We start from the raw sequence: 27,337 nt of genomic DNA, 5'->3' as shown, positions 1-27,337 counted from the left end.
CAGGTTTTGGAGCAACACATGCTGCCATCCAAGCAATGTCTTTTTCAGGGATGTCCCAGTTTATTTCAGCAAGACGATGCCAAGCCACATTCTGTACGTGTTACAACAGCGTGGCTTCGTAGTAAAAGAGTGCGGGTACTACACTGACCTGCCTGCAGTCTAGACCTGTCGCCCATTGAAAATGTGTGGCGCTTTATGAAGCACAAAATATGACAACGGAGACCCCGGACTGTTGAACAACTGAAGTTGTACATCAAGCAAGAATGGGAAAGAATTCCACCTACAAAGCTTCAACAATTAGTGTCCTCAGTTCCCTAACGCTTATTGAGTGTTGTTAGAAGGAAAGGTGATGTAACACACTGGTAAACATACCACTGTCCAAGCTTTTTTGAAATGTGTTGCAGGCATCTATTTCAAAATGAGCAAATATTTGCACAAAAATAATAACGTTTATCAGTTTGAACATTGAATATCTTGTCTTTATGGTGTATTCAATTGAATATACGAGGTCTATTAGAAAAGAAACTGACCTTTTTATTTTTTTATAAAAATATTTGGATTTGAATCACGTGCGATTACATCAGCTAACCTTGAACCCTCGTGCACATGCGTCAGTTTTTTTATGCCTGTCGGTTACATCATTCGCCTGTGGGCAGGCTTTGAGTGAGGAGTGGTCCACCCCCCTCGTCGGAATTCCTTTGTCTGACTTCTTCCTGAGATACTGGCGCTTTGCTTGATCAAAATGTTTTCAGAACCTGTGAGGCACATCGAAGTGGACACCATTCGAGAAATTCAGCTGGTTTTTGGTGAAATTTTAACGGCTGACGAGAGATTATGGAGTGTTACTGTCGCCTTAAGGACTTCCCACGGAGCGGGACATCGCGCCGCGCTCGGAGACGCCGTCGTCAACCTGTTTCGAGCTGAAAACCTCCAAATTTAAGCCTCTGTTGACCCAGGACATCGTGAGAGAACAGAGAACTTTCAGAAGAGGTTGGGATCAGCAGTTTATCCAGACATTCCACTGTTAAAGGAGCTTTTGTAATGAAAGACGTGCGGACGGATTGGTGCGTTGGCAGGCAGCCGGTGCGGCGCGCCGCCACAGGAAAAACACCTCCATTGGAAGCCTTATGGACAAGTTGGAACATGTCCAGCTGTTAAACAGTTTCTCAGATACTCACTCAACTGAAAGCCATCAAAAGCCGCCTGGTTTTTACAAGTGGTTATCAACACAGAGGTGTTCTTCCTGTGGCGGTGTGCCCCGCCGGCTGCCTACTGATGCGCCAATCCGTCCGCACGTCTTTCATTACAAAATCTCCTTTAACAGTGGAATGTCCGGATAAACTGCTGATCCCGACCTCTTCTGAAAGTTCTGGACTGGACGCTGTGTTTTATCCGGGACGTCGTCTGACTAGCACAGGAATTGTGAAAAGACGTGGACATCAGCACTTTTTCGGCACATTGAGACAGACGTGCGGAGGAATTCCGTGCATCGTGGCGGTGCCGCATGGCACAAAGCAACACCATGATGAAGCCTCACGGGACATGTTCTGGCATGTCCAGGCACATCCACAATTTCTCGGATAATCACTCGATGGAAAAACCACCGACAGCTGTCTCAAAGCCGTCCTGTGAGACCAAAATGGAGGTGGTTTTGTCTCGCTCCAGTAACGAATCCATCGTGACGCACGAAGCCTCCGCTCGGCTTTCCATGACAAAACTTCTTGTTAAAAGTGAAATCTGACGGAAAATGGTTGATGTCCAGCTCTTGTGATAACCAGAAAAATGTCACACGATGGTCATGGATCCAGACAGCCATCCGTTTAGAAGTGAAATGGTCGTTCAGCCTGTCGATGGTAGCTGCAGAGCGCAGCGCGCCCCACAGCCGCTGGGGGCCGTCCTTAAAGCGACAGTAACACTCCTTATTCTCTACCAAGCCCGTTTCATTTTCACCGAAAGCCAGATAAATTTTTCTAATGGTTTCCAGCTGCCAGTCTCTAACAGTTTCTGAAAAATTTCTGATGGAAAAAAAGCCCAAATCATTCCGCCATTTCCTGACAATGAAAATCCGCCGAGGGGGTGGACCACTCCTCACTCAAAGCCTGCTCACAGGCGAATGACGCAAAAACTCACGCATGCGCACGAGGGTTCAAGCTTGTCTGACGTAATCACACGTGATTCAAATCCATATGGTTTTTGAAAAAAATAATAAGGTCGGATACTTTTCTAATAGACCTCGTAGGTTGAAGAGGATTTGCAAATCATTGTATTCTGTTTTTATTTACATTTTACACAACATCCCAACTTCATTGGAATTGAGGTTGTATATCAATGATTTACCGCCCCCTGCTGGAATGGCATGTGAGTCCAGAATGTAGTTATCAATGTCCATTGTTCACTGTTGTTACCAAATATCTATAGATTCTCCAAGAATATTTGTTCAATCAACATTCCATTCTGGTGACATTCCTCCTTGATCCAAAATACATAAGTATACCAAAAGGCAAATGTCAACTCTCCCTAGTTTGTGATCAAAGTTATACACATACATGCACACACGCATACACGTATACATAGGCCACTTGGCTTTTAATATAGAGAATTCTCTGTGTCTGTCTCTAACTCTGTCTTTCCCTTCTTCTGAGGCTGTATGTGGTTTGATGATCGTAACAGCCCCCCATATGATCCATGTCATCTTGATTTGTTGACAACAATGTTGTTGCAGTTTGCTGCTGTACATTTTCATGTTAAATTGTATTTTGAAAATCCAGCAATGTCTTAAATTGATTCTTCACTCCAAAAAGTACCAATAAAGGATTGGATTAGATAAACAGTACCTCTCAGAGTAGTAGTGCCATTAAAATCTTAACCATAGCCTTTTAGTTTTGCCCTTTTAGTGAGTGGGCAAAACTTTAATGACACAAGAACAGATGTGTAAAACTGTAATTACTGAATGGACAGGATGTGCAGCTGGAGGTGATAGTAAAAGTTTTTGTTTTTTTTTTATCCGTCCTGCAAACACTCTGTGCACTACATGTGAGTGATCAGCCCTGACCACATTGACCTTCAGAAAGCAATCATAGTGAAAACACATGGATCAACCTAATGCACCATAACACAACAGTTGTGCAATCTGTTTCTCATCAATGAGTTTGAGAAAGATGTTGACTTATTTTGTCATTTTGGAGGATGCAAATTGTGTTGCTGTTGAACTGTACTGACAGGTAGAATTCATACAGTATTTAACATTCCTCAGCAAGGGCTTCACACAGGCTAAAATTTTATGGCACACAATGAGGCACACATGAAGCCCCAGAGGGCCTATGGGGACTCATGCTGTGGATTTATAATTAGAAGTAATTGAACAAATATGGTAAAAAATACAAATAATTTAAATAATCTTTTCATTCATGATCTCATCTTGCTTGATAATAAAACCGTTTGCTTTGACATCCTCACAACCAATTAAAGGTAGGCATAAAGTATTGGATTTGAGGTAATAATAACCTCATCAAATTGCACTAACAATGTATCCAATAGCACAATTTTAAAAAAGGCTTTCTGGGTGGTTATGCACACATTTTATCATGCACACGTTTTATCATCCTCACTGGAGATTTTAATCATGCTGATCTCAAAACTGTCCTTCCAAAATTTCACCTGCATGTTGATTTCCCAACAAGGGGAAAAATAACTTGGACTTGGCTTACACCACACAAAAAGGAGCATACAAAGCCACCCCCCTCCCCCACATGGGACTATCTGACCACATCACTGTTATGCTAATGCCAGCATACAGACAAACTATGAAAGTCATCAGATCTGCTAAGAAGCAGGTAAGAGTGTGGCCAGAGGGAGCAACCTCTACTCTCCAGGACTGCTTTGACACAACGGATTGGGAAATGTTCAAACACGCAGCAACCTACAACAACACTGACATTGAGGAGTACACAGACCTCCTACATCACAAAGTGCATTGATGATGTGACCCACACAAAAACCATCATCACCCGGGCCAACCGGAAACCATGGCTGACAGGTGATGTCCACAAGCTGCTGAGAGCCAGAGACAAAGCCTTCAGAGTCAGAGATGAATCTGGCTTGAGAACAGCGAGAGTCAACCTGTCCTGTGAGAGAGAAAAATAACCCACCTTATGTCACATCAAAGGGTTGGGTCCCCTGATTTATGACCTAAAGGTCAAAGGTCACTCCCCACCCCCCCAAGCCCTGCCTCCAAGCTCCGCCTCAAGTCCCACCTCCAAACCACGCCCCACCTCCCCCCCACTCCCACCTGCGTCGAATATTTTAATATCCTTTTATTTCTTGAATTAAAGAACGATTAAAAAATATCTGTATCTTTTTTAATGTAATTATGGGTGATTTTTTAATGTATTAATTAAAGAATTAACTAATTATGAAATAATTGAAGCTGAATATCTAAAACAGTGTCTAATATTTTAATACCCCTTTAATATTGTTAATTCTTAAATTAAAGCATGTCCTTTTGTTTTTTTAAATTCCTGAATTAAAGAACGATTAAAAAATACCCATATCTTTTACACAATTGTGGGAGGTTTTCTTTAATTTACTGATTAAACGTGAATATTTTAATACCCCTTTAATATTTTTTAATTCTTAAGGATTTCTTTAATTTACTAATCACAGAAATATCTAGTTATGCTTTAATTAAACGCGAATATTTTAATACCCCTTTAATATTTTTAATTCTTAAATTAAAGAGCGATTAAAAAATAACCCCCTCTTTAATGTAATGGAGGGAGGGTAAAGTCTTTGCACCGAGAGCCCCAGGTGTCACATGATTCTTTTGCATCACATCCCATGAGCCCCACTAACGTTAATACCTAATAGGTGTTAAAATAAAAAAGCTTTTTTTTTTTTGGATTAATTAAAGAAATAGCCTCTCACTGAAACAAGATGCTCCTCACCGGAACATGACCCCGTGTGTGTCTGTGTGTGTAGTGACTGTGTCAGAGGCTAGAACTGTGTGTGTGTGTTTGTGTTTGTGTGTTTAGTGACTGTGTCAGAGGTTAGAACTGTGTGTGTGTGTGTGTGTGTGTGTGTGTGTGTCACACCAGATGGTAGAGAGGGAGGGGGTGTTTTTTAGAGCAAAAGGCACCAGTAGGTGTTTTTCGTCATCTGTTTTCTGTTTTAAGAAAAACAGGGCAAAATATTTATGAGTTGAAAAATATCGTCTGTCCAGCGACCTCGCGGACATGTATTGGGGTGCTGACCATGTAATTCTCCCCCCGCGCTGGTAAATTACCTGATCGATGAGTGCGGTGTCTCCACCCGCGGCGGTAAATTAAACTCCCCTGTGACGACTCTGTCCGAAGACATGGTTTAAAAATCCCCTCTTCGATAACTGGCTGACATGAAGCACTCAGCATGGCTGGACGAACTCCGATCCTTCGATACCTCTGTGAGACGTCCGTGAACCATGTTGATGGACATGCGTGTGTGTGTGCTTGCTGTCCTCACGTCGAAATACATAAAAACATATATTGCTCCATCTGGTAATCAGAGCTTTTGTAAATTGCAGGTTCGAATCCCGTGAGTAGCATTTATTTTTTTATTTAACCAGGCTTATTTAACCACAAGGTTCTGTATTGCATGCCCTTTTATTTATTATTTATATCAACCCAGTGATATTCACTAATTATACAGCTGTTTTTTATTTGTGGTGCAACACATCACAGCTGCTCACAGTGTTCCCGCTGCGATGGTTTCATCCACACTTGTGCACAACACTGTCATGTACACAAAACCATTGTAGTGGGATCGTTCACATTTGCCCGTCAGCTCGATGTTTTTGTGGTTCACTCATACAAGTTGTTCCGCCATGATTCGCCCTGATTTGTACTTATTCGTACTATTTGTGAAGGGGCCCTAACTGTTGTTAAGCACATTTTTTGCACAATGTTTGCACAATTTTGTTTCATTGTTGCCACTTTATTGTGGCTCACTATGATACAGTTAATGCATTAACTGCATCATAGTGAGCCTTAGAACTTTTCAGCCTACCCTCGTATATATATATATATATATATATATATATATATATATATATATATGTATATATATATATATGTATATTAGTTCACTTTTATTGCACCTTTTACTTTTTTAGTGTTAATGATTGCGTGCTTTTGCTATGTTGTTGTTATTGTTTTGTCAGCGTAGGTACAAAGACACTTTTCACTGCATTTTACATATTGTATATTTGCACGTGACAAATAAACATCTTGAATCTTGAATCTTGAAAATGGTCTATGTATTTTGTTGTCCATTGATATGGTAAACAGTGTTTTACGCAGAGAAAGCAACAGAGTTATCCAGTAACATTCACATGCAAACTAGTGGAGCATTCCTGATAGTTACACAATCTTTGTTTGAGCATTTGAGATTGTCATCAGAGGCTCTCCATGTGCTCCTGCTTTCACTGATCTCTGTGCGTAATGGCGCAGGGCGCACTGAGTATGTACTAAAAGTATGTACTCATTGGAGCACCCAGGGGGCTATTCAAATGGGCCAACTAGTAACACATCATTCCTGAAAATGATCTTTGTCTTTTCACGTAAGGGAAAACTGCCCTACGATTGGATTTTGGAAAATCATGTGACGGTGAACCAATTCCGATTGGACACTCACATTGCGCACGTCATCACACAGCTTCTATGAGGAGTACAAAGATGTCCCATGGCTGGCTCGAAAGTCCGCGGAGTTAACTTTTCAGCAAAAAAAAGTACATTTCTATCCCATATCATTCAAAACTTATTTATAATTTAGTAAAGCTTGGTCTTAGCTGTCGTATACGATGGCGTCGGCCCCAGAGGGTTAACTAAATACAAATCAGGACCTCTTCTGCTTAATTTTTGATGGGATTGAAATGGACAGAGAAACTGTTTATTTAAGGATAATATGTTGTCATAGCTTTTTATAAGCAGTTTTGATACTCTCAACATCCATGGGTTCATGTTTGGTTCATGTCTGCAGTTAAATTATGTATTTACCAGATGACGAGAAGCAAGAAATGACAGCTTGACAGGTGAAGAACAGCAACAGTGGGCATCCATTTGTCTGGTGGGAGTGTGAGACTCACACCAGACAAATGGACAAAGAAGAACTGAAAGCCCTTTATAAGCTGTTTTAAAATTATATGGTACTTTTGGGCTTTTTATGGAATATGTCATTACAGTTTGTTGTAATTTCTTTCAGAATACCCAACTTAATGAAGACACACCTGTTAAAACAGAACAACAACAATGAAACCAGTCCACATTCAACTCCCAAACTGAGCACAGAATCAACTATGACCGCAGTAGATGCTGTGAAGAACGGCAAAGCTGATGAGCCAAAATCAGCTCAGCCACAGCCTCGAGCACAGTCCAGCATCACAGTCTCACAGGTAGATCAAAATGACTCTTTGCACTTGTGCACCATTGCTGCAGCAATTTTCTTTTTGTTTTATTTTGCATGGATTGTTGCATTTAGTAAACGCTGCTGTTCTTAGTTGTAGCATTTTTGTTCTCATATTCATTACTCATATTCACTTTTAGAGGTAATGGGTGTTTCAACAAAACATTGTCAAGTTTGGAAAAACATACAAATTGATAAGGCACAGAGAAGGAAGATGATGTGGAATGTCAGACACAATTTGCCAGAAGGTACATGGGAGACTCAAACAAGTTTCAAGTCAATCAGGCAAATCATGAAGGAGTTATCATGACTTGATGTTCCATGGCAAAGGGTCAAAATGGCGGCACCATAGCGGCCACACCCTTCAACATAGAGAAAAAGCTTTCGATAACTATTGGTCAGTATCATCTTTGGATGCTGTCAAAAAAATATGAAGTGCATTGGACCAAATCCCTAGGAGGAGTTCGTTCAAATACAACATGTGGAAATCACGCCAAAATGAGAAGAAAATTCAAAATGGCCGACTTCCTGTTTGGAGTAGACCCATGGTGCAAGAGACTTTTTTGTACGTCTATGCAAGTCACACATGTGTACCAATTTTCATCTCCCTACTCCAAAAAAAACCCTATGGGGAGGGGTTTTTGAAAGGTTCAAGGGGGCGCTATTCAGTCATTTTGCATCGCCCATGGGCGGTGCCCCTATGAATTGTAAGAGGTTGTCGTGCTCGACCTGTGTATCAATTTTCATGATGATGTGACAAAATTAAAGCCGTCAAAAGGAAGAACGTAATTTCATGGCGAATGGGCAATATTCGGCACGCCGCCACACGGACACCGTTACTCGTAACTTCACGTCGTTCATCGCCTACGTTCAACAATTTGTTCTGCATGTTTTAGAAGTGGAATGAAGTTGATTGGGTTAAGTATGTGACATCAGGACCTCTTAAAGTAAAAATAGGACATTTCCCACCACCACCGGGGGGCGCAATGGCGCAGGTGGGAACTTAAGATATGTAGACGTTCAGGGCGGAGCCCTCATCATGACCAGCAAGCTTGAAGGATCTACGATGATGTATGTGGGCGTGACAGACGTTCGAAGTGAAATGGCATACTCCGAAAAGCTCGCCAAAGTTTGACGACCCCTAGTAGCCACGCCTTTTGACTTAATTAGAATCTTTTGATGACTTTTGATCACCATTGTGTTGTGATGATTTTGACCAAATTTGAAGACGATCGGATGAAATCCCTAGGACGAGTTTGTTCAAATGTAAGTAGTGCAAATGGGCAAAAATGGCAAAAATTGGCTCAAATTCGAAAGCTAAAATCAAAATGGCCGACTTCCTGTCGATATTTCGCCATGACAGTAAGAGACTTTTTCGTGCATCCTGGCATGGTAAATATGTGTACCGAATTTCGTGAGGCTACGATGAAAAAAGCCCAAAGCGGGGGGGTTTATGAAAATTTCTAGGGGGCGGTTTTTCGTGATTTCGCTGCGACCATGTGCGACACCCCAAAATATCGAATTACGGATCTGGCCGGATGACTTTGCAAAGTTTGGTGAGTTTTTGAGCATGTTAAGAGGCCGAAATTTCGATTTCAAAAGTGGCAATAATAATAATAATAATAACTAGGACTGCAAGCAGTCATATACGGGCACTCGTTCCACGCAACCGCCTAAATTTCTAGGGGGCGCTATTTCGCAATTTTGCTGCGACCTTGTGCGCGAGCCCAAAAATATCAAATTTCGGATGTGACCAGATTACGCTGCAAAGTTTGGTGAGTTTTTGAGCATGGGAAAGGGCCGAAATTTGGATTTTAAAAGTGTAAAGAATAATAAATAATAATAATAATAATAATAAACAGCGCAATTACAATAGGGTACTCGTAGGACGTTGCCTACTCGGGCCCAAATAATAACTAGGACTGCAAGCAGTCATATACGGGCCCTCGTTCCGCGCGACCGCCTACCCAGGGCAATGTGTTGTCTTGTGACCAGATGTGGGAACGTGCGTATAGGGGCAACCACTCATCCCACAGTTCAAATTTCAAGCAAATCACACAATGCATGAAGGAGGTAGGACATGTTGATGGTTCATCCACAAGGGGACGCTCAGTGTACAAACAGAGGAGCCAGGTGTGGTGAGGGGCCAACCATCATCATACATGTGAAGTTTCAAGTCAATCAGGCAAAGCATGAAGAAGTTATTATGACTTGATGTTCTATGGCGAAGGGTCAAAATGGCGGCACCACAGCGGCCACACCCTTCAACATAGAGAAAAGATTTCGATAACTTTTGGTTAGTATCATCTCTGGATGCTGTTAAATAAATTTGAAGTGCATTGGATCAATCCCTAGGAGGCGTTTGTTCAAATACAACATGTGGAAATCATGGCAAAATGAAAAAGAAAATTCAAAATGGCTGACTTCCTGTTTGACAAATGGTGCAAGAGACTTTTTTGTACGTCTATGCATATCACACATGTGTACCAATTTTCATCTCCCTACTCCAAAAAAACCCCTATGGGGAGGGGTTTTTGAAATTTTCAAGGGGGCGCTATTGAGGCATTTTGCCCCGCCCATGGGCGAGGCCCCTATGAATTGTAAGAGGTTGTTGTGCTTGACCTGTGTATCAATTTTCATGATGATGTGACAAAATTAAAGCCATCAAAAGGAAGAACGTAATTTCATGGCAAAGGGCGATATTTGGTACGCCGCCACACAGAAGCCGTTACTCGTAAGTTCACGGCGATCATCGCCTACGTTCAACAACTTGTTCTGCATGTTTTAGAAGTGGAAGGAAGTTCATGGGGTTAACTATGTGACTTCAGTACCTGTTTAAGTATAGTGTTCCATGGTGAAGGGTCAAAATGGCGGCGCCATAGCGGCCACACCTTTCAACATAAAGAAAAGCTTTTGATAACTTTTGGTCAGTATTGTCTCTGGGTGGTCTGGAAGAAATTTGAAGTGCATTGGACAAAATCCCTAGGAGGAGTTCGTTCAAATACAACATGTGGAAATCATGCCAAAATGACAAGAAAATTAAAAATGGCCGACTTCCTGTTTGGAGTAGACCCATGGTGCAAGAGACTTTTTTGTACGTCTATGCAAGTCACACATGTGTACCAATTTTCATCTCCCTACTCCAAAAAAAACCCTAAGGGGAGGGGGTTTTGAAAGATTCAAGGGGGCGCTATTGAGTCATTTTGCCCCGCCCATGGGCGACGCCCCTATGAATTGTAAGAGGTTGTCATCCTCGACCTGTGTATCAATTTTCATGATGATGTGACAAAATTAAAGCCGTCAAAAGGAAGAACGTAATTTCATGGCGAATGGGCAATATTCGGCACGCCGCCACACGGACACCGTTACTCGTAACTTCACGTCGTTCATCGCCTACGTTCAACAATTTGTTCTGCATGTTTTAGAAGTGGAATGAAGTTGATTGGGTTACGTATGTGACATCAGGACCTCTTAAAGTAAAAATAGGACATTTCCCGCCACCACCAGGGGCGCTATGGTGGAGGTGGGAACGTAAATCGAAACTTAAAATCAAAATGGCCGACTTCCTGTCGATATTTCACCATGACAGTAAGAGACTTTTTCATGCGTCCTAGCATGGTAAATATGTGTACTGAATTTTGTAAGGCTACGACAAAAAAAAGCCCAAAGCAGAGGGGATTTTGTAAATTTCTAGGGGGCGTTATTTCGTGATTTCGCTGTGACCATGTGCGACGCCCCTAAAATATCGAATTTTGGATCCGGCCGGACGACTTTGGAAAGTTTGGTGAGTTTTTGAGTATGGGAACAGGCCGCAATTTTGATTTCAAGAGTGAGAATAATAATAATAATAATAACTAGGACGGCAAGCAGTCATATATGGGCCCTCGTTCCGCGCGACTGCCTACCCAGGGCAGTGCATCCCCTTGTGACCAGATGTGGACATGTGGGTACAGTGGCAATCATTCATCATACAGTAAAAATTTCAAGCAATTCACACAATGCCTGAAGGAGTTATGACATGTTGATGGTTCATCCACTAGGGGGCAGACAGCGTACAAACAGATGGGCCAGGTTTGTTCAGGGGCCAACCGTGATCACACGTGATGTTTCAAGTTGGGGTTTTTGAAATATTCAAGGGGGAGCTATTGAGGCATGTTGCCCAGCCAATGGGCAACGCCCCTATGAATTGTAAGAGGTTGTCATGCTTGACCTGTGTATCATTTTCATCATGATATGACAAAATTAAAGCCATCAAAAGGAAGAACGTAATTTCATGGCGAATGGGCAATATTCGGCACACCGCCACACGGACGCCGTTACTCGTAACTTCATGGTGTTCATCGCCTACGTTCCCCAACTTGTTATGCCTGTTTTAGAAGTGGAATGAAGTTGATTGGGTTAAGTATGTGACATCAGGACCTCTTAAAGTAAAAATTGGACATTTCCCACCACCACCGGGGGGTGCTATGGCGGAGGTGGGAACTTAACATATGTAGATGTTCAAGGCGGAGCCCTCATCATGTTCAGCAAGTTTGAAGGATCTATGATGAATTATGTGGGCGGGACAGCCGTTCGACGTGAAACGGCGTGCTCCGAAAATCTCGCCAAAGTTTGACGACCCCTAGCAGCCACGCCTTTTGGCCTAATTAGAATCTTTTGATAACTTTTGATCACCATTGTGTCGTGATGATGTTGACCAAATGTTTAAGATGATCGGATGAAATCCCTAGGACGAGTTCGTTCAAATGTAAGTAGTGGAAATGGCAAAAATTTGCTCAAAATCGAAACTTAAAGTGAAAATGGCCGACTTCCTGTCGATATTTCACCATGATGGTAAGAGACTTTTTTGTGCGTCCTAGCATGGTAAATATGTGTACCGAATTTCGTGCGGCTGCGACGAAAAAATCCCAATGTGGAGGGGTTTTTGAAAATTTCTAGGGGGCGCTATTTTGTGATTTCGCTGCGACCATGTGCGACGCCCCCAAAATATCAAATTTCGGATCCTGCCGGATGAGTTCGGAAAGTTGGTGAGTTTTTGAGCACGCGAACAGGCCGAAATTTCAATTTCAAGAGTGATAATAATAATAATAATAACTTGGACTGCAAGCAGTCATATACGGGCCCTCGTTCTGCTCGACCGCCTACCCAGGCCAGTGGGTGCCCTTGTGACCACATGTGGGCATGTGCATGCAGGGGCAACCACTCATCACACAGTTAAAATTTTAAACAAATCACACAATGCATCAAGGAATTATGACATGTTGATTGTTCATCCACTAGGGGGCACTCAGTGTACAAACAGAGAGCTGGGTGTGTTCAGGAGCCAACCGTCATCATACATGTGAAGTTTCAAGTCAATCAGGCAAAGCATGAAGGAGTTATCATGACTTGATGTTCCATGGCGAAGGGTCAAAATGGAGAAAAGCTTTCGATAACTTTTGGTCAGTGTCATCTCTGGATGCTGTCAAAGAAATTTGAAGTGCATTGGACAATATCCCTAGGAGGAGTTTGTTCAAATATAACATATGGAAATCATTGCAGAATGAGAAGAAAATTCAAAATGGCTGACTTCCTGTTTGGAGTAGACTGATGGTGCAAGAGACTTTTTGTACGTCTATGCATTTCACACGTGTACCAATTTTCATCTCCCTACTCCAAAAAAACCCCTATGGGGAGGGGTTTTTGAAATTTTCAAGGGGGTGCTATTGACATTTTGCCCCGCCCATGGGCGAGGCCCCTATGAATTGTAAGAGGTTGTCGTGCTTGACCTGGGTATCGTTTTTCATGATGATATGACAAAATTAAAGCCGTCAAAAGGAAGAACGTAATTTCATGGCGAAAGGGTGATATTCGGTACGCTGCCACACAGAAGCCGTTACTCGTAAGTTCACGGCGATCCTCGCCTACATTCAACAACTTGTTCTGCATGGTTTAGAAGTGGAAGGAAGTTCATGGGGTTAACTATGTGACTTCAGTACCTGTTTAAGTATAATGTTCCATGGCGAAGGGTCAAAATGGCGGTGCCATGGCGGCCACACCCTTCGACATAGAGAAAAGCTGTGATGCTGTGAAAGAAATTTGAAGTGCATTGGACAAAATCCGTAGGAGGAGTTCGTTCAAATAAAACATGAGGAAATCACACCAAAATGACCAGAAAATTCAAAATGGCCAACTTCCTGTTTGGAGTAGACCCATGGTGCAAGATACTTTTTTGTACGTCTATGCGAGTCACACATGTGACGAGTTCGTTCAAATGTAAGTAGTGGAAATGGCCAAAAATGGCAAAAATTAGTTAAAAATTGAAACTTAAAATCAAAATGGCCGACTTCCTGTTGATATTTCACCATGACAGTAAGAGACTTTTCTGTGCATCCTCGCATGGTAAATAAGTGTACCGAATTTCGTGAGGCTGCGACAAAAAAAACCCAATGCGGTGGGATTTTTCAAAAATTTGTAGGGGGCGCTATTTCGCGATTTCGCTGCGACCGTGTGCGACACCCCCAAAATATTGTCCTCGTAGGACTTTTTTATATTGTCCTCGTAGGACTTTTTCCTACTCAGGCCCTAATAATAATTATAAAAATGTATCAAACTCAATTGTAACTACGGCAAAGTGTTCTATGGACAACTGTAAATTAATTAATAAAATTCAGGATTCAATGTTTATTAAAGAAACGGATGAAAAGGAAATTTTTAACATAGTTCATAAAATTCATGGAAAAAATCCACTGACATTGATAGCTTTGATATGGTTTTAATTAAGATCATTATTGACTGTATTATCAAACCCTCATGACTGGGAAATTTCCCTCCAGAATGAAAATTGCTAAGGTGATACCATTGTTTAAATCTGGTGATAAACACATTTTTTTCAAATTATAGGCCAATCTCTTTGTTACCACAGTTTTCTAAAATTCTGGAAAAAAAATATATTTTTAAAAAGAACGATTTTATAGAAAAACATCACATACTTAACGAACAGCAGTATGGTTTCAGAAAAAAAAAATCAAACAAATTCTTTGGCTTTAATAGACTTTGTGGAACTAGTTACAAATGCAATAGAGAAGAAGCAATACACTGTTGTTTTGTTTTGTTTTTTGACTTACAGAAAGCATTTGATACTATTGATCATACCGTATTATTTGAAAAAATTACAGATGTATGGTATTAGAGGACTGGCCTTTAACTGGATAGCTAGTTATTTACGTAATAGATAGTGTGTTCACCTTGGTGGGATGAAATCAGAATTTTTGAGGATTACATGTTGAGTGCCCCAAGGGTCAGTTCTTGGGCCATTATTGTTTTTGCTGTATATTAATGATATAGGTTTGGTTTCTAAGTCTTTGAGTTGTATTTTGTTTGCTGATGATACAACTGTGATTGGTAGTGGAGATAATTTGAGCCAGCTCTTGGACTTGGTGGAGAGGAAACTGCAAAAATTTAAATACTGGTTTGACTCTAATAAATTATCACTTCATTCCGGTAAAACTAAGTGCATTATATTTGGAAATAAGCTCAGACGTTTAAGTAGTAAATTATTGTTGAATGGCTTTGAAATTGAAATTGTATCTCAAACTAAATTTCTTGGAGTTTTTGTTGATGACAAGCTCAGTTGGAAAACTCATATAAAACATATTGAGTCCAAAATATCAAAAGTTATTGCTATCTTGTACAAAGTAAAATACTTTATCCCCCAACATCTGTTGGTTTCATTGTATCACTCATTACTTGTCCCTTATATGACTTACTGCATTGAAGTTTGGGGAAATACATATAAAACAAATACTAATCCAAAATTTCTGTTACAAAAAAAGCTATAAGAGTGATAAGTAAAAAAAAACCATATCGTGAACCGACAAATTCACTGTGTGTTCATCTTCAGTTTTTGAAATTTTATGACTTGGTTGATTATTTTACAATACAGATAATGTATAAAGTTAAAAACGGACTCTTGCCTCAACATGTCCAGGAGCTGTTTCAAATGAAAGAGTCCAGTTATAATTTGTGTGGATCTTTGGTGTTTGACAGAAGAAAGATTCGAACTATTGCTAAAAGTCATTGCATTTCCGTAAAGTGTGTTAAGAGTGTGGAATGATTGTTTAGATTGTATTAAAGTATCTAGTACGTTGGCTTGTTTTAAAAGACTATATAAAAATAATATATTAACTTGTTATAGTTTGCGTAATTAAGTAAATTGCCTGTGTGGCTATTTTTTGTTTGTTTGTCTGTTGTATTACTTTAACAGCATTACATTGCTGACTGGTAATTGTTTTTCGTGTTTATTTTTTGTTTGTACACAGAAACTGGTGTACGGGGTGGGCGTTTATAAGCTTTTGCTTCTGCCCACACCCTTTCAGCCGCACTAAATTGGTAAATTGTTTGAGTTTTGTTCTATATGTTTTAATTTTTGTTTTCTCTTGACTTGTTTTGTAAATGAGAGATTTTGTTTGTGCGTGCTGAATAAATCATGCATTCATTCATTCATTCATTCATTCATTCATTCATTCATTCATTCATTCATTCATTCAAAATAATAATAATAATAATAATAATAATAATAATAAACAGCGCAATTACAATAGGGTCCTCGTAGGACTTTTCCTCATAATAATGACATTTAAAATGAGTCTTATCTTCATAATTAACTGTTTTATTTAATGGAGAAAAAGAATCACCTTTGATTTCATTGCCATGGGAATGCAAGTAACATTTCAGTTTTGTTTTGTTTTGAGCACAGATGAAAACCAAAACTTGGGGGTAAAAAAGCAAACAGTACATTATTAAATTTCTGTCATACCTGAAACTTTTGCCGATTAGTTGATGATAAATATTTACACAATTAGCCTAATATTTTCAAACATCATGCTAAATATTTAAAAGTTGAGACAAATATGCACCTTAATAAAAGAGCTAATCTTTCCTCCCTGAAAGACAGATTAATAAAGCATCTGATGGGCATACCATACTTTGAGGCGCTATATAAATGAAAATAAATTGAAATTGAATACCTGATGGAGCTGCCTTGAGTCCACAATTGTTTTAAATGTTGGTCTTGTTTTATTTTTTGTGCAGTAGAGCCCCTCATAGACCAAGCCAAATTTATCCTAAAGGAGACATTTAATAAAGAACTTTGAACTTTGTGTTGGGGGAATTTTTGCATGTCACTCATATCGTCATTGTGCCTCCTGATGCCAATCCTGTAGTCTTTATTGAGCTGTCCACAAAAAGTCAGCCTTAAACACTGTCTAGATGGCTTCAGCTACTCTTGTGCCATTTGCATTTTCCAGAGAGGTGCTACAGGTCTCAAACCCATGCTGTGGCCCACAACGCATCAGTGCCAACTGTTTGAAACAACAAACACGGGAAACAATAAAAGCCATTACTCACACTGCAGCCTGTTAGCCAGCTGTGCTTAGCATAGCATGACCCTGGGTGTAAGTTTGCCCCAATCACTCGCCTGCTGCTTTATCTGTAAATTGGATTGATCAGGTCCAAGCTCCTTTATCCTCTTTCTTTCTTCCAGTGAACGACTTGAGAATGGGTCGTTTTTTGATGAAATATCTGAGTTTTAGCAGCCATTTTCTACAACGGTAGGAGCAAAGAAAAGGTTTGTACAATCGTTGCATATGAGTATGACGTCAGCTGCGGTGACGGCATGTGATTGACAGTGCTCATTGTCCAATCACATGAGGACAAGAAACACTAACACAATACAATTCACTGTCAATAAAAATGGGAGTGTTGCGGCACAGTTCTGTGCACCCAAAAAGCAACATTTAGGCTGGCCAATCAGAGAGAAGCATCAGATCACATGCTGGGCAAAAGTTCAAGGCCTGCCGTTGACTCCTGTTAGACCGGAGCCCCTCAGTTAATAAATGACGTATTCAAAACATCATAATTATTAATCCATTCTTTGTGAAACCCCTTTTATTAAATGATGACAGATGCTGACGTTATTAATTTTATGGTAAAAGTAAATGCTTAATAAGGAAAATATCGAAGTATGTCACAGTTTGCCGACCTGTGATAAGACATCCACTCCAGTTATCATCATCTGTTTACAAACAGAAGGCATAAAATTTAATTACTCAAACAGGGAAGGAAGCTGAAAGGCACAAATGTTTATATAAATGAGCATCTTATCAAGAGTAATGCAGAAGAGAGAATACTGAGAGACCTTATGTTAAAAACTGATTTATGGCCCTGTCAGCCAATCAGAATCGACTACGTCACTAAGCCCCGCCCCTACTCCCACCCCCTTATGATGTCACAACCAATCAGAATCGATTGCGTCACTATGTCCCGCCCCTAAGCCCTCTCCTAGTCCCGCCTCCAAGCACCGCCCCTGGCTGCTCCCCTAGCCCCGCCCCAATCTCCTCCCCTAACCCTGCCCCCAAGCTCCACCCCTAACCCCGCCCCTGGCACCTCCCCTAACCCTGCCCCAAGCTCCACCTCCAAGCCCTACCTCCCCTCCCACCCGGGTCTAATATTTTAATGTCATTTTATTTCATGAATTAAAGAACGATTAAAAAAATACCTAGATCTTTTTTAATGTATTAAAGAATTAACTAATTCTGAAATAATTAAACATAAATCGGTGTCTAATATTTAATACCCCTTTAATATTTTTTAATTCTTAAATTAAAGCGCGTCCTTTTATGGTTTTTAATGCCTCAATTAAAGAAGGATTAAAAAATACCGTATCTTTTGTACAATTATGGGAGGTTTTCTTCAATTAGTGATTAAACACGAATATTTTAATACCCCTTTAATATTTTTTAATTCTTAAATTAATGCGTCTCCTTTTCTGTTTTTTAATTCTTAAATTAAAGAAGGGTTAAAAATAACCGTCTCTCAGCTGTAACGGTTGTAAGTCTTTGCAGCAAGACGGTCAAATACCCACGCATAGAGCTCCTCATGGAAACATGACCCCACGGCTGTAATACCTGTTGCAGACGCTAACTGTGTGCGTGTGTGTTTCGGAGGTGTGTGTGTGTGTGTGTGTGTGTGTGTGTGTGTGTGTGTGTGTGTGTGTGTGCGTGTGTGTGTGACCTGCGCAGCGGGGGTGTCACACCGGATGGTCTTTTATAACATAGTAGAGAAGCTTGAATCTTTGGTTGAAGCTTGAATGTTTTATTACATCCGATTTCCTGATGACGGGGTCATTCGCTGGGATTGTTTGAAGAGGGAAAAACAAAGCTTATTCTACGGGTCTTTTTACAAGGTGTCTGGCCTGGAGGGACGTGATCGAAGTCCAAAAAAACTTGGCCCCTCTTTTTACTTAAAAAACAAACAAACAAACAAAAAAACTCTGCCGTAGCTCCTTCCCCGCATGCACGGGGATTTCTATAAAAAAAACCAGCGGACCACATCTCATTTAAGCATCGGACGACAAACCAGCATGACCTCCTCAACCTCCCCCATCGCACCGGCCGATGACATCGCTTGTGACTGCGCGCTCGCCTGTGGATGAGACCCGCCATCCCCGGGGCAGGCCTGGACGAGATCCGCCGAGCCGGTCGTGAACCAGGACCGGCGCCAGAAGGCTTCATGGACCCGCGGCGGGTACGAGACCCCGTGGGGAGTTCAGCTCGAACCGGTCTGGGGCGAGATCCATCCTTCTCACGCGCTTTCTAGCCCGGGAGGCATGGGCTCTCTTCCCGCTGTCACGGAGGCCGCGAGTCCGGGGGAGGTACAAGACCTCGAGCGGCCTGAGAAATACGCCACATCTTACGCATCAGACCGGCCAGACGGGTTCCTGTCAGAGGAATTCCTGAAAACGGTGAAAGCCGGCGTGGCCCACTTACTTTTGGCTGTGATCAAAAGTTACAGACAAAAACTACGGGTGTGAGATCGATCACCCCAGCCAGCGCCAGCACGAGTGCCTGGACCCGTTAAATGAATATTTCTTTACCGGACATTTTGAGAGATTAATGGTGAGACTCTGGGGACTGACCTTCATTCCGGCTGTGGTAAAACTCCTAGCCCAGTGCTTCCTCAACCCATCGGCGGCGAGGGTCCAGGGGGCGGTAGAAAACATCCTCACTGAGCTGAAATACACTGATAATTTTGAAGCAAAGATCAACGAACTGTACACATTTTAGTGAAGACGCTGATCTCGACCTGGAGGGGATGGTAGCCGTCTATAACCCAGACGACTGAAGAAAAAAACCTGCATTTTTTTTTTAATATCATCATTATATTGTGTACAGTCATGGGTAATTGTGTGATGAGTCTCTTTCAAAGCCTGCGGGAAGTTTATATTATACGCGGCCTCTCGTATAAGCTGGAGCAAGCAGTCATTCGCAGGCTGGAGACCCCAGACACCCCGCCTTCATGTGTTATGGAGAGGGTCTTCGACGTTATCAGACGTCGCCCCGGGCCCGGAGTCTGGACAGAACATATCTACAACGCGGCTCTCCATTCATCTGAAAAATCTCTGTACAACGTATTACTGCAAATCTCTGTTTTGACCACCGACGATTTTACACGGTGTAATCCGCTGCACCTGCTTACATTATACACTCTGTTTGTGGATGTGATAGCGTGCCGGGTGAAACAGCTGGAACTGCCCAGAGGGGAGATTGTTCCTACACTTTTACAGCTGAATACTGAAATAAACCGTAAATGCGGGGGAGATGTATTACTCAGAGTTTTCCAGTTTTGTACGTGAACGTATACTTTTTCCTTCATGTATGTTGTGTTTAATAAACATCAACGTATACTTTTTTCCTCCACGTATGTTGTGTTTAATAAACATGAACAATTGTTTTTTCTCTGTGTGTGACTTTAATGAATGTAATAAAGCATATATTCTAAAACTTAGACGGTCAGTGTTCTTTCCAATAATATTGTTGAAAAAAGGGTGAAATGTTTTCAAATCAAATTTATTTATATAGCGCCAAATCACAACAAACAGTTGCCCCAAGGCGCTTCATATTGCAAGACAGAGTCATACAAACGAGGTTTTGGTGGAAAAAAGGTTCTCGTATGAATTTATGCGGGGTTTTAACACGGTCTTATTAAAAGGACGAGGCTGATCTGTGAGTGCTCTCCGCGGCACTGAATCAGAGTTCAATTTAACGTTTCCAAGAGCGCCTATTTAAAACAAAAGATTAATATTTATGTTCGCTAAAACATATAAAAATGAAAAAGGACTATCCCCTTCATCATTCTGAAGAGATCCGCCTTAAAAGATGGGTGATGAGGGTTTAATGAGGGTTATGTATTATAGTCCGGCAAATCCAGGGAGTTTTGGAGGACCGGAGCGTTTACGCAGGGCTCTGCACGGATCTAACTCGGATCTAAAATTCGTATGAAGCATATCAGAGATTTCCTGTCGGGGGAAGATGCATACACATTACACAAACCTGCCAGGACGCATTTTCCAAGAAATAGAGTATTTGTCACAAACCCGCTTAACCAATTTCAGGCGGATTTATGCGACATGCAGGGGTTATCAGATTTTAACGACGGGTACAAGTACCTGCTGACCGTTATCGATATCTTCTCAAAAAAAGCGTATGCCAGAGCCCTGAAGTCGAAGCAAGGGCGCGAAGTCTCACAGGCCTTTGCCTCGCTCTTAAAGCAGAGCGGGGTGCCTCTGAAGCTGCAGACTGATGCAGGGAAAGAGTTTTTTAACAAATCGTTCAAAGATTTAATGAAAAAACACCGGATTCTACATTTTGCCACGGCCAGTGATCTGAAAGCCTCGGTTGTCGAGAGGTTTAATCGCACGCTAAAGACGAGAATGTGGAGATATTTTACTGCTAAAAACACACGAAGATACAGCGACGTCCTGCCGTCTTTACTCACGGCTTATAACGAGAGTTATCATAAAAGCATTAAGATGAGACCGAATGAGGTTAATGCTCGAAACGTGGATCAAGTGTTTCAAAATTTGTACGGGGCATCCACCCTACGCAGGAGGCCTGTGAAGTTTAAATATAAGGTCGGAGATATAGTCAGGGTCTCCAAGCTCAGGGGAGTTTTTGATAAAAAATATGAACAAAGTTTTACGGATGAAATGTTCACGGTGTCAGAATGTATACAACGTGCGCCGCCCGTTTATAAATTGAAAGATTATGACGGCGAGATCATTGAAGGTTCATTCTATGAACCAGAATTGCAGAAGGTTAAAATAGCAAAAGACAGACCGTATCAGGTTCAAGAAATTATTTGTGAACATTTTACCAAGGGGAAGAAATTTGTATTTGTCAGATGGAAAAATTGGCCCGAGAAATTTAACTCCTGGGTTCCCGCGGACCAGCTGATGGCCGTATAAATATGAGAACATCTATCTTCAACCGACATATGAGAAATGGATCGGGATCTGAAACACGGATTTTATATGACTCTGCCTTCAAACGCCAGCCTAAAAGTATTCCCGGACAACACAATTTCATGCTACCAGGTGGACTTGGCTCGACACCTGGATCTAGAGCGTGACTGGGATGTGGCGCTGACGGAAATTTCTTATCCGCACACCTGGTTAAATATCCCGGAAAAGCCTTGCTGTGCATTTCATGTGAAGAAAATTACGGGCTTACCACCCAAGAACAAACTCGCCGTTCACTCGCAACGGGATATTACGATAACTTTGAGGTTATTGCAGCGTGGATAAACCCTCGTTTGAAGACTATAGATCCGAAACTGACTTTAAAATATGACGATATCCAGAAAAAGTTTCTGTGGGAAGGAGACGGTACCTGCCAGGTATATTTTGAAGCCCCGACGGCGTACATGCTGTGGATACAGGCTGAGATGCGGACCCGGGGTCACGAGCTCTCCCCGCTACCCCGATATAAAAGCGGGCATGTATCACCTGTTCTGTTATACAGACGTCGTACAGCCTCAGGCGGTGGGCGACGCTTTTGCTCCTCTCCTCCGAGCGTTCGAAATTGGATGTCGTTTCGGGGAAATAATTACAAAGAAATTCAACCCCGCTTATTACATCCCGGTCTCCAAAAGACATATTGAGACGATACGCATCAAAATCAAAAGCGATCAAGATCGACCGGTGAATTTCAGATACGGTAAAGTGGTTATGACATTACATTTTAAACCGGCGGGATAAAAAAATGGCCGGGGCAGCGCACAAAGCCGACATTTATAGATTTGTGCCTTACTATGAAAATCAAGTTGGGAACGGCCTTCACGGCTTCCACGGCGCTCCTGTTATGTACGGGCGCGGGCTCGGGAACATATTTTCGAAACTGTTAAAATTTGTGTCGCCGCTGATTAAACAAGGATACACGATCGCCAAACCTCACCTGAAAAATGCAGCTCGAAGCATCGCTTCTGACGTAGTGAGCCGCGTTGTTGAGAGGGCCAGACGGAGTCAGGAACCCGAGCAGCAGCGGGGGTCCGGAATCATGGTGCTCTCAAGAAGGCCCCGGAAACGCCCCCCGGGGAAACGGATCAAAACAGTTAAAAAGCGAAAGACCCCCAGAAAAAGCAGAACAGTTCGAAGGAAGCATAAGAAGAGGAGGTTGTCCAGGGATATTTTCTCTTAAACAATGTCTCTTTTACGAAATAATTCCCCCGAATGCACCATGAGCGAATTGGATTTATTCGCCGTCCCCGGGACCCAGCTGTCCATCGAGCAAAGCCAATACGTTGAGGTCAGCCCGTTATCAGCCCGACGGACACGGGCCCTATCGAGTTTTTTATCCCCGGAGACGGTGAGAGGTATTTAGACCTCAATAATACACTGCTTTATCTGCGATTGAAAATTACAAACGCCAACGGGACTGACCTGGCTAATGACGCCCGCGTGGGCGTAATAAATTACCCTCTCAATACGATTTTCTCGCAAGTCGACGTGACTCTGGGTGACCGGCTGATTTCCCAGTCCAGCGCGACGCACCCGTACAGGGCGATGATTGAGACGCTGCTGAACTTTTCGCCCGCTTCATTGAAATCGCAGTTCACGGGCGGTTTGTTTTACAAGGACACCCCGGGTCAGCACAATTCGACCGCTGTGGATGACGTGGGCCCGAATAAAGGCCTCGTGAGCAGAGCGCGCTTTAGCGCCGAATCGCGTGAATTTCAAGTTCAGGGCCCGCTGCACGCGGACATATTTTTCTGCGAGATGCTTCTTCTGAATAATGTTGATCTAAGAGTTAAATTAATTCAAGCCAGCGATGCTTTCTGCCTGATGGGGCTGGTGGCCTCCACTTTCAAGCTGAAAATTCTGGGTGCGTCCCTATTCGTTAAGAAAGTCACCGTATCCCCTGCAGTGAGATTGGGTCACTCCGCAGCTCTCATGAAAGGGAACGCCGTGTACCCGTTATCAAGAATCAACGTTAAGACTTACGTGATCCCCAGCCATTCCAGGATATGTAACCAGGAGAACCTGTTTTTAGGAACCATGCCCAAATATGTGGTTCTGGGTATGGTGAATCACAACGCATTCAGCGGGAGAAGAGATCTGTCCCCGTTTGAATTTGCACACTATGACCTGGAGTACCTCGCACTCAGTCAAAACGGGAGACAGCTGCCGGCTAAAGCTTTCCAGCCTGAATTTAACAACGGACTCTCTGTGAGGGAGTTTTACAATCTCTACACGGCAACCGGGCGACACCTCAAGGACCTGCCTCTCTGTATAGACCGGGAGGATTTTGCACACGGCTATGCGCTGTACGTCTTCAATTTAAACCCGGAGGAGGACAGCAGAGCTCTGAGCCCCGTCTCCACAGGGACCCTGCGACTTGAGATGAGATTCAGAGTCGCGACTCCGCATACCACCACGCTGATAGTGTACGCGTGTTACGATTCTCTCCTGGAGATTAATTCCAAGCGACAGGTCCTTGTGGATTTTTACTGATGAACACCCTGGAATTGGACGCTGTTATGAGGGGCTTAATAGGAGACCTGTTCGCCGGTGTTTTCGTGTCTGACGAGTTATTCCGGATCAAGCCGGACCCTCCCGTATATTTCATTGTAAACACCCACCCTAGACATTTACCGGGGGAACACTGGTTAGCGCTCACCGTTGAAAAAAATGGTCGAGCCACATTTTTTCACTCGTTCGGCCTCAGCCTGGACTTTGAATACTATCCTAAAAGCATCCTGCGATATCTGGAGAATCTCCCAGATGTTAAAAACATTCTGTATCACAACAAACAGCTTCAGCACGAGTTATCGGACGTATGTGGACAACACTGCGTGTATTATCTGTATAACAGAGCCACTGGGAAGTTGTACCAGGACGTGGTGTCTTTATACACCGAAAATACTATCGCGAACGATGATTTGGTTTCTGATTTTGTGAAAAGATATCATTATTGCCTTAAGAAAAGCTGCAATACCTCCTGTAACCAGCTAGCAGGGCCTTTGCATGAGTTTAAATATTGTCACGGCTTGTGTTAACCGGCGTTCCTATTATTTGATGTTTTTCCATGTGAAAATGTAACCCCCATCTTAGAACGCTCTCCCGATCATACCTTTAAAGTTTTATCGCGTTTGCACGCTTTAAACCCCCGTTATTAAGCGTAGAAAGAAGCGTTGACCTTTGACCTTTGATTTTTTTATGTGTGTTTTTTTCGCCTGAAAACGGGATGGATGTGGGAGAGCGGTCTCCTGATCATACCTTTAAAGTTTTATCGCGTTTGCATAATTTAATACCCCGTTATTAAGCGTAGAAAGAAATGTTGACCTTTGACCTTTGATTTTTTTATGTGTGTTTTTTCGCCTGAAAACAGGATGGATATGTAAGAGCAGCCTCCCGATCATACCTTTAAAGTTTTATCGCGTTTGCACGCTTTAAACCCCCGTTATTAAGCGTAGAAAGAAGCTTTGACCTTTGACCTTTGATTTTTTTATGTGTGTTTTTTTGTGAAAAATGTTCCGGATGTGTAGAAAACACACTCCCGATCATACCTTTAATGTTTTTCGTTTTTTGCATCGTTGTTATTAAGTAGAGAAGTGTTGAAAGTTGTTTTTAAACCATATGCCGAATAAAAGTGATGAAGGCCGGAGATGAGTTTCAGTCTGTGTTTTATTAGTAACAATATACAAAAACATGTCTGACTGCGATGTATTTTTAAAAATATTGATCATAATATCCAGTCAGTTTTTAATTCGACACCCTCCTTTTATGGTGAGAAACCTTCCCAGCGTTGGAAGTCTTTTTTTTCTTAAGTTTCTTCCTGGCCGGCAAATCGGTTAAAAGAAGGGTTTCATCCGGCGAGCTGCTCCGTCCTTTTTTAAGCTTCTGAAACTGCTCACGGGCTTGCGGGTTTGATACGCACGCCACCGGAATGTTCCGCTCCTGTAAAATATTGAGGAACTTCACCCAGCCTGTAGGGGGGCTCGATTTCTTGAACGAGGATCCGAGATGTTTCATAAGATCTATGGCGTGAGACCCCCCTCACGACTTTCCCCTTGTAAATAAATTCCCCCAACGGACTCCAGCGCGTATCACCCATCGACAATTTCCTCATAATATATTCAGCGTTTCTACGCTCTCTGGAGGGGATATTCTTCAGGACCTCTGTGACAGCCTCATCCAGCTCCTCCTCCTCCTCCACCCCCTCCTCCTCAGGTTGCTTAGCGACGCGAGTCTCTTGCGGGGGTGAAACGCGTGATTCGAGTTCCCCCTGTTTGATCAGGGTTTAATAGCGCTGCAGCAGAGCCTCATACTTTTTAATTTTTTCATAAGGGGAGTGAGTACGTTCCTCCAGCACGGCCCGCATTCGCGAGTCTAAATCATTTTCCGCCGTTTGTCTGATGTTATTTCTGCTCGGCGGAACGGAATGTCCGAGTTGAAGCATCTGTTGAGGAGTCAGTAAAAACATCTTTTGTGCCGCTTTGAACGTCATTATCCTCTGGGTACTATTAGACTCGTTATAACGGGCAGGGCCGCGGCGAGCAGAGGCAGGAGAAAGCCGCCTGTCTGAATCAGCGCTCCCCGCTTCCTTTTGTAACTGGTTTTTCTGTCGGCCAGAAGACGTAAAACTCTTTTTCGTTTTTTCAAGGCACGGAATTGAGAGTCGCTCAAGGCGATATTCCCCTTTAATATATTCAAAGCGATCTCGGATAAAGTTTTCAGAAGCTCCGGCCTGCAGGTCTTCAGGCTGTGGTGACGCTCCCTCGCCCCGGCTTTGATTAGCGCTTTAAGAGCGGGGGCGTTCCTTTTTAAAAGAGAGCTCATATCCGTTTATCTTTCTGTAAATAAACCGCGGGCCACTCGTGCGGGAGTAATCCCGATCTCAGTCTGAACTGATCTGGACACTCCTGCGTGCAATCCAGTAATAAATACCCATAAGGTACGCTCGTAGCATCATCAAGAGCCTCCCAAAAAAATTGTTTTCTGCCGGGAAACATTTGCTAAGCCAGAATGTTCATCTGTAACTTGTCTCTGGGGTTTTTAAACAGCACCATATAATTACAATTCAAACTGATGGTTCGACTGTATTTCCCTTTATGAAACACGTTCTGTGTGATCATGATGACGCTCATATTCCGGTGATGTCTGTACTGGGTGAAAATTCTTACAACTTCAGGATGATCCGTTGCTTGAAAGATGAGATCGTCCAAAATAACCAGATGGCTCTGACCTTCAGGGAAAAGGCTCTCGTCCAGAAACGAGTCAGGGAGTCCTCAAATTTAATATTTTTATTCTTCAGAATACAGAGGTTGTTCAGACGTATACAGCCATACAATGTTGTCAGGCACATATCTCATAGCGTGGCTACAATTTTCCAGCAATGTTTTCACAAACACAGTCTTTCCTGAACCACTCGGCCCAACGATGAGACAGGAGAATGGGGGCTGAAGTCTGGGGTCAAATTCCACCGTATTTCCCGAGTGAAACATGTTTCAAAATCCGAACGGTTCGGTTTCCCCGTCCTTTAAAAGACGCCGCTTGTCATACACCACCCTGAAGGATTTTTGAAAT

At 42.4% G+C, this 27,337-nt stretch overlaps 1 protein-coding gene across 2 annotated transcripts in view; it reads left to right on the top strand.

Annotated features, from left to right (window-relative positions):
- Positions 1 to 27,337, top strand: part of chrm4a (cholinergic receptor, muscarinic 4a) — a 192,186-nt gene that overhangs the window by 90,959 nt on the left and 73,890 nt on the right. For both annotated transcript variants that reach the window (XM_034173205.1, XM_034173199.1), the window contains exon 3: positions 7,234 to 7,423. In XM_034173205.1, coding sequence (XP_034029096.1) covers positions 7,234 to 7,423 — 190 coding nt within the window. The remainder of the gene's footprint in view (positions 1 to 7,233; positions 7,424 to 27,337) is intronic.

Source organism: Thalassophryne amazonica, chromosome 1 (genome assembly GCF_902500255.1).
Source record: "Thalassophryne amazonica chromosome 1, fThaAma1.1, whole genome shotgun sequence".
Lineage (NCBI taxonomy): Eukaryota > Metazoa > Chordata > Actinopteri > Batrachoidiformes > Batrachoididae > Thalassophryne > Thalassophryne amazonica.
This window is presented reverse-complemented; position numbering and strand designations above follow the sequence as displayed.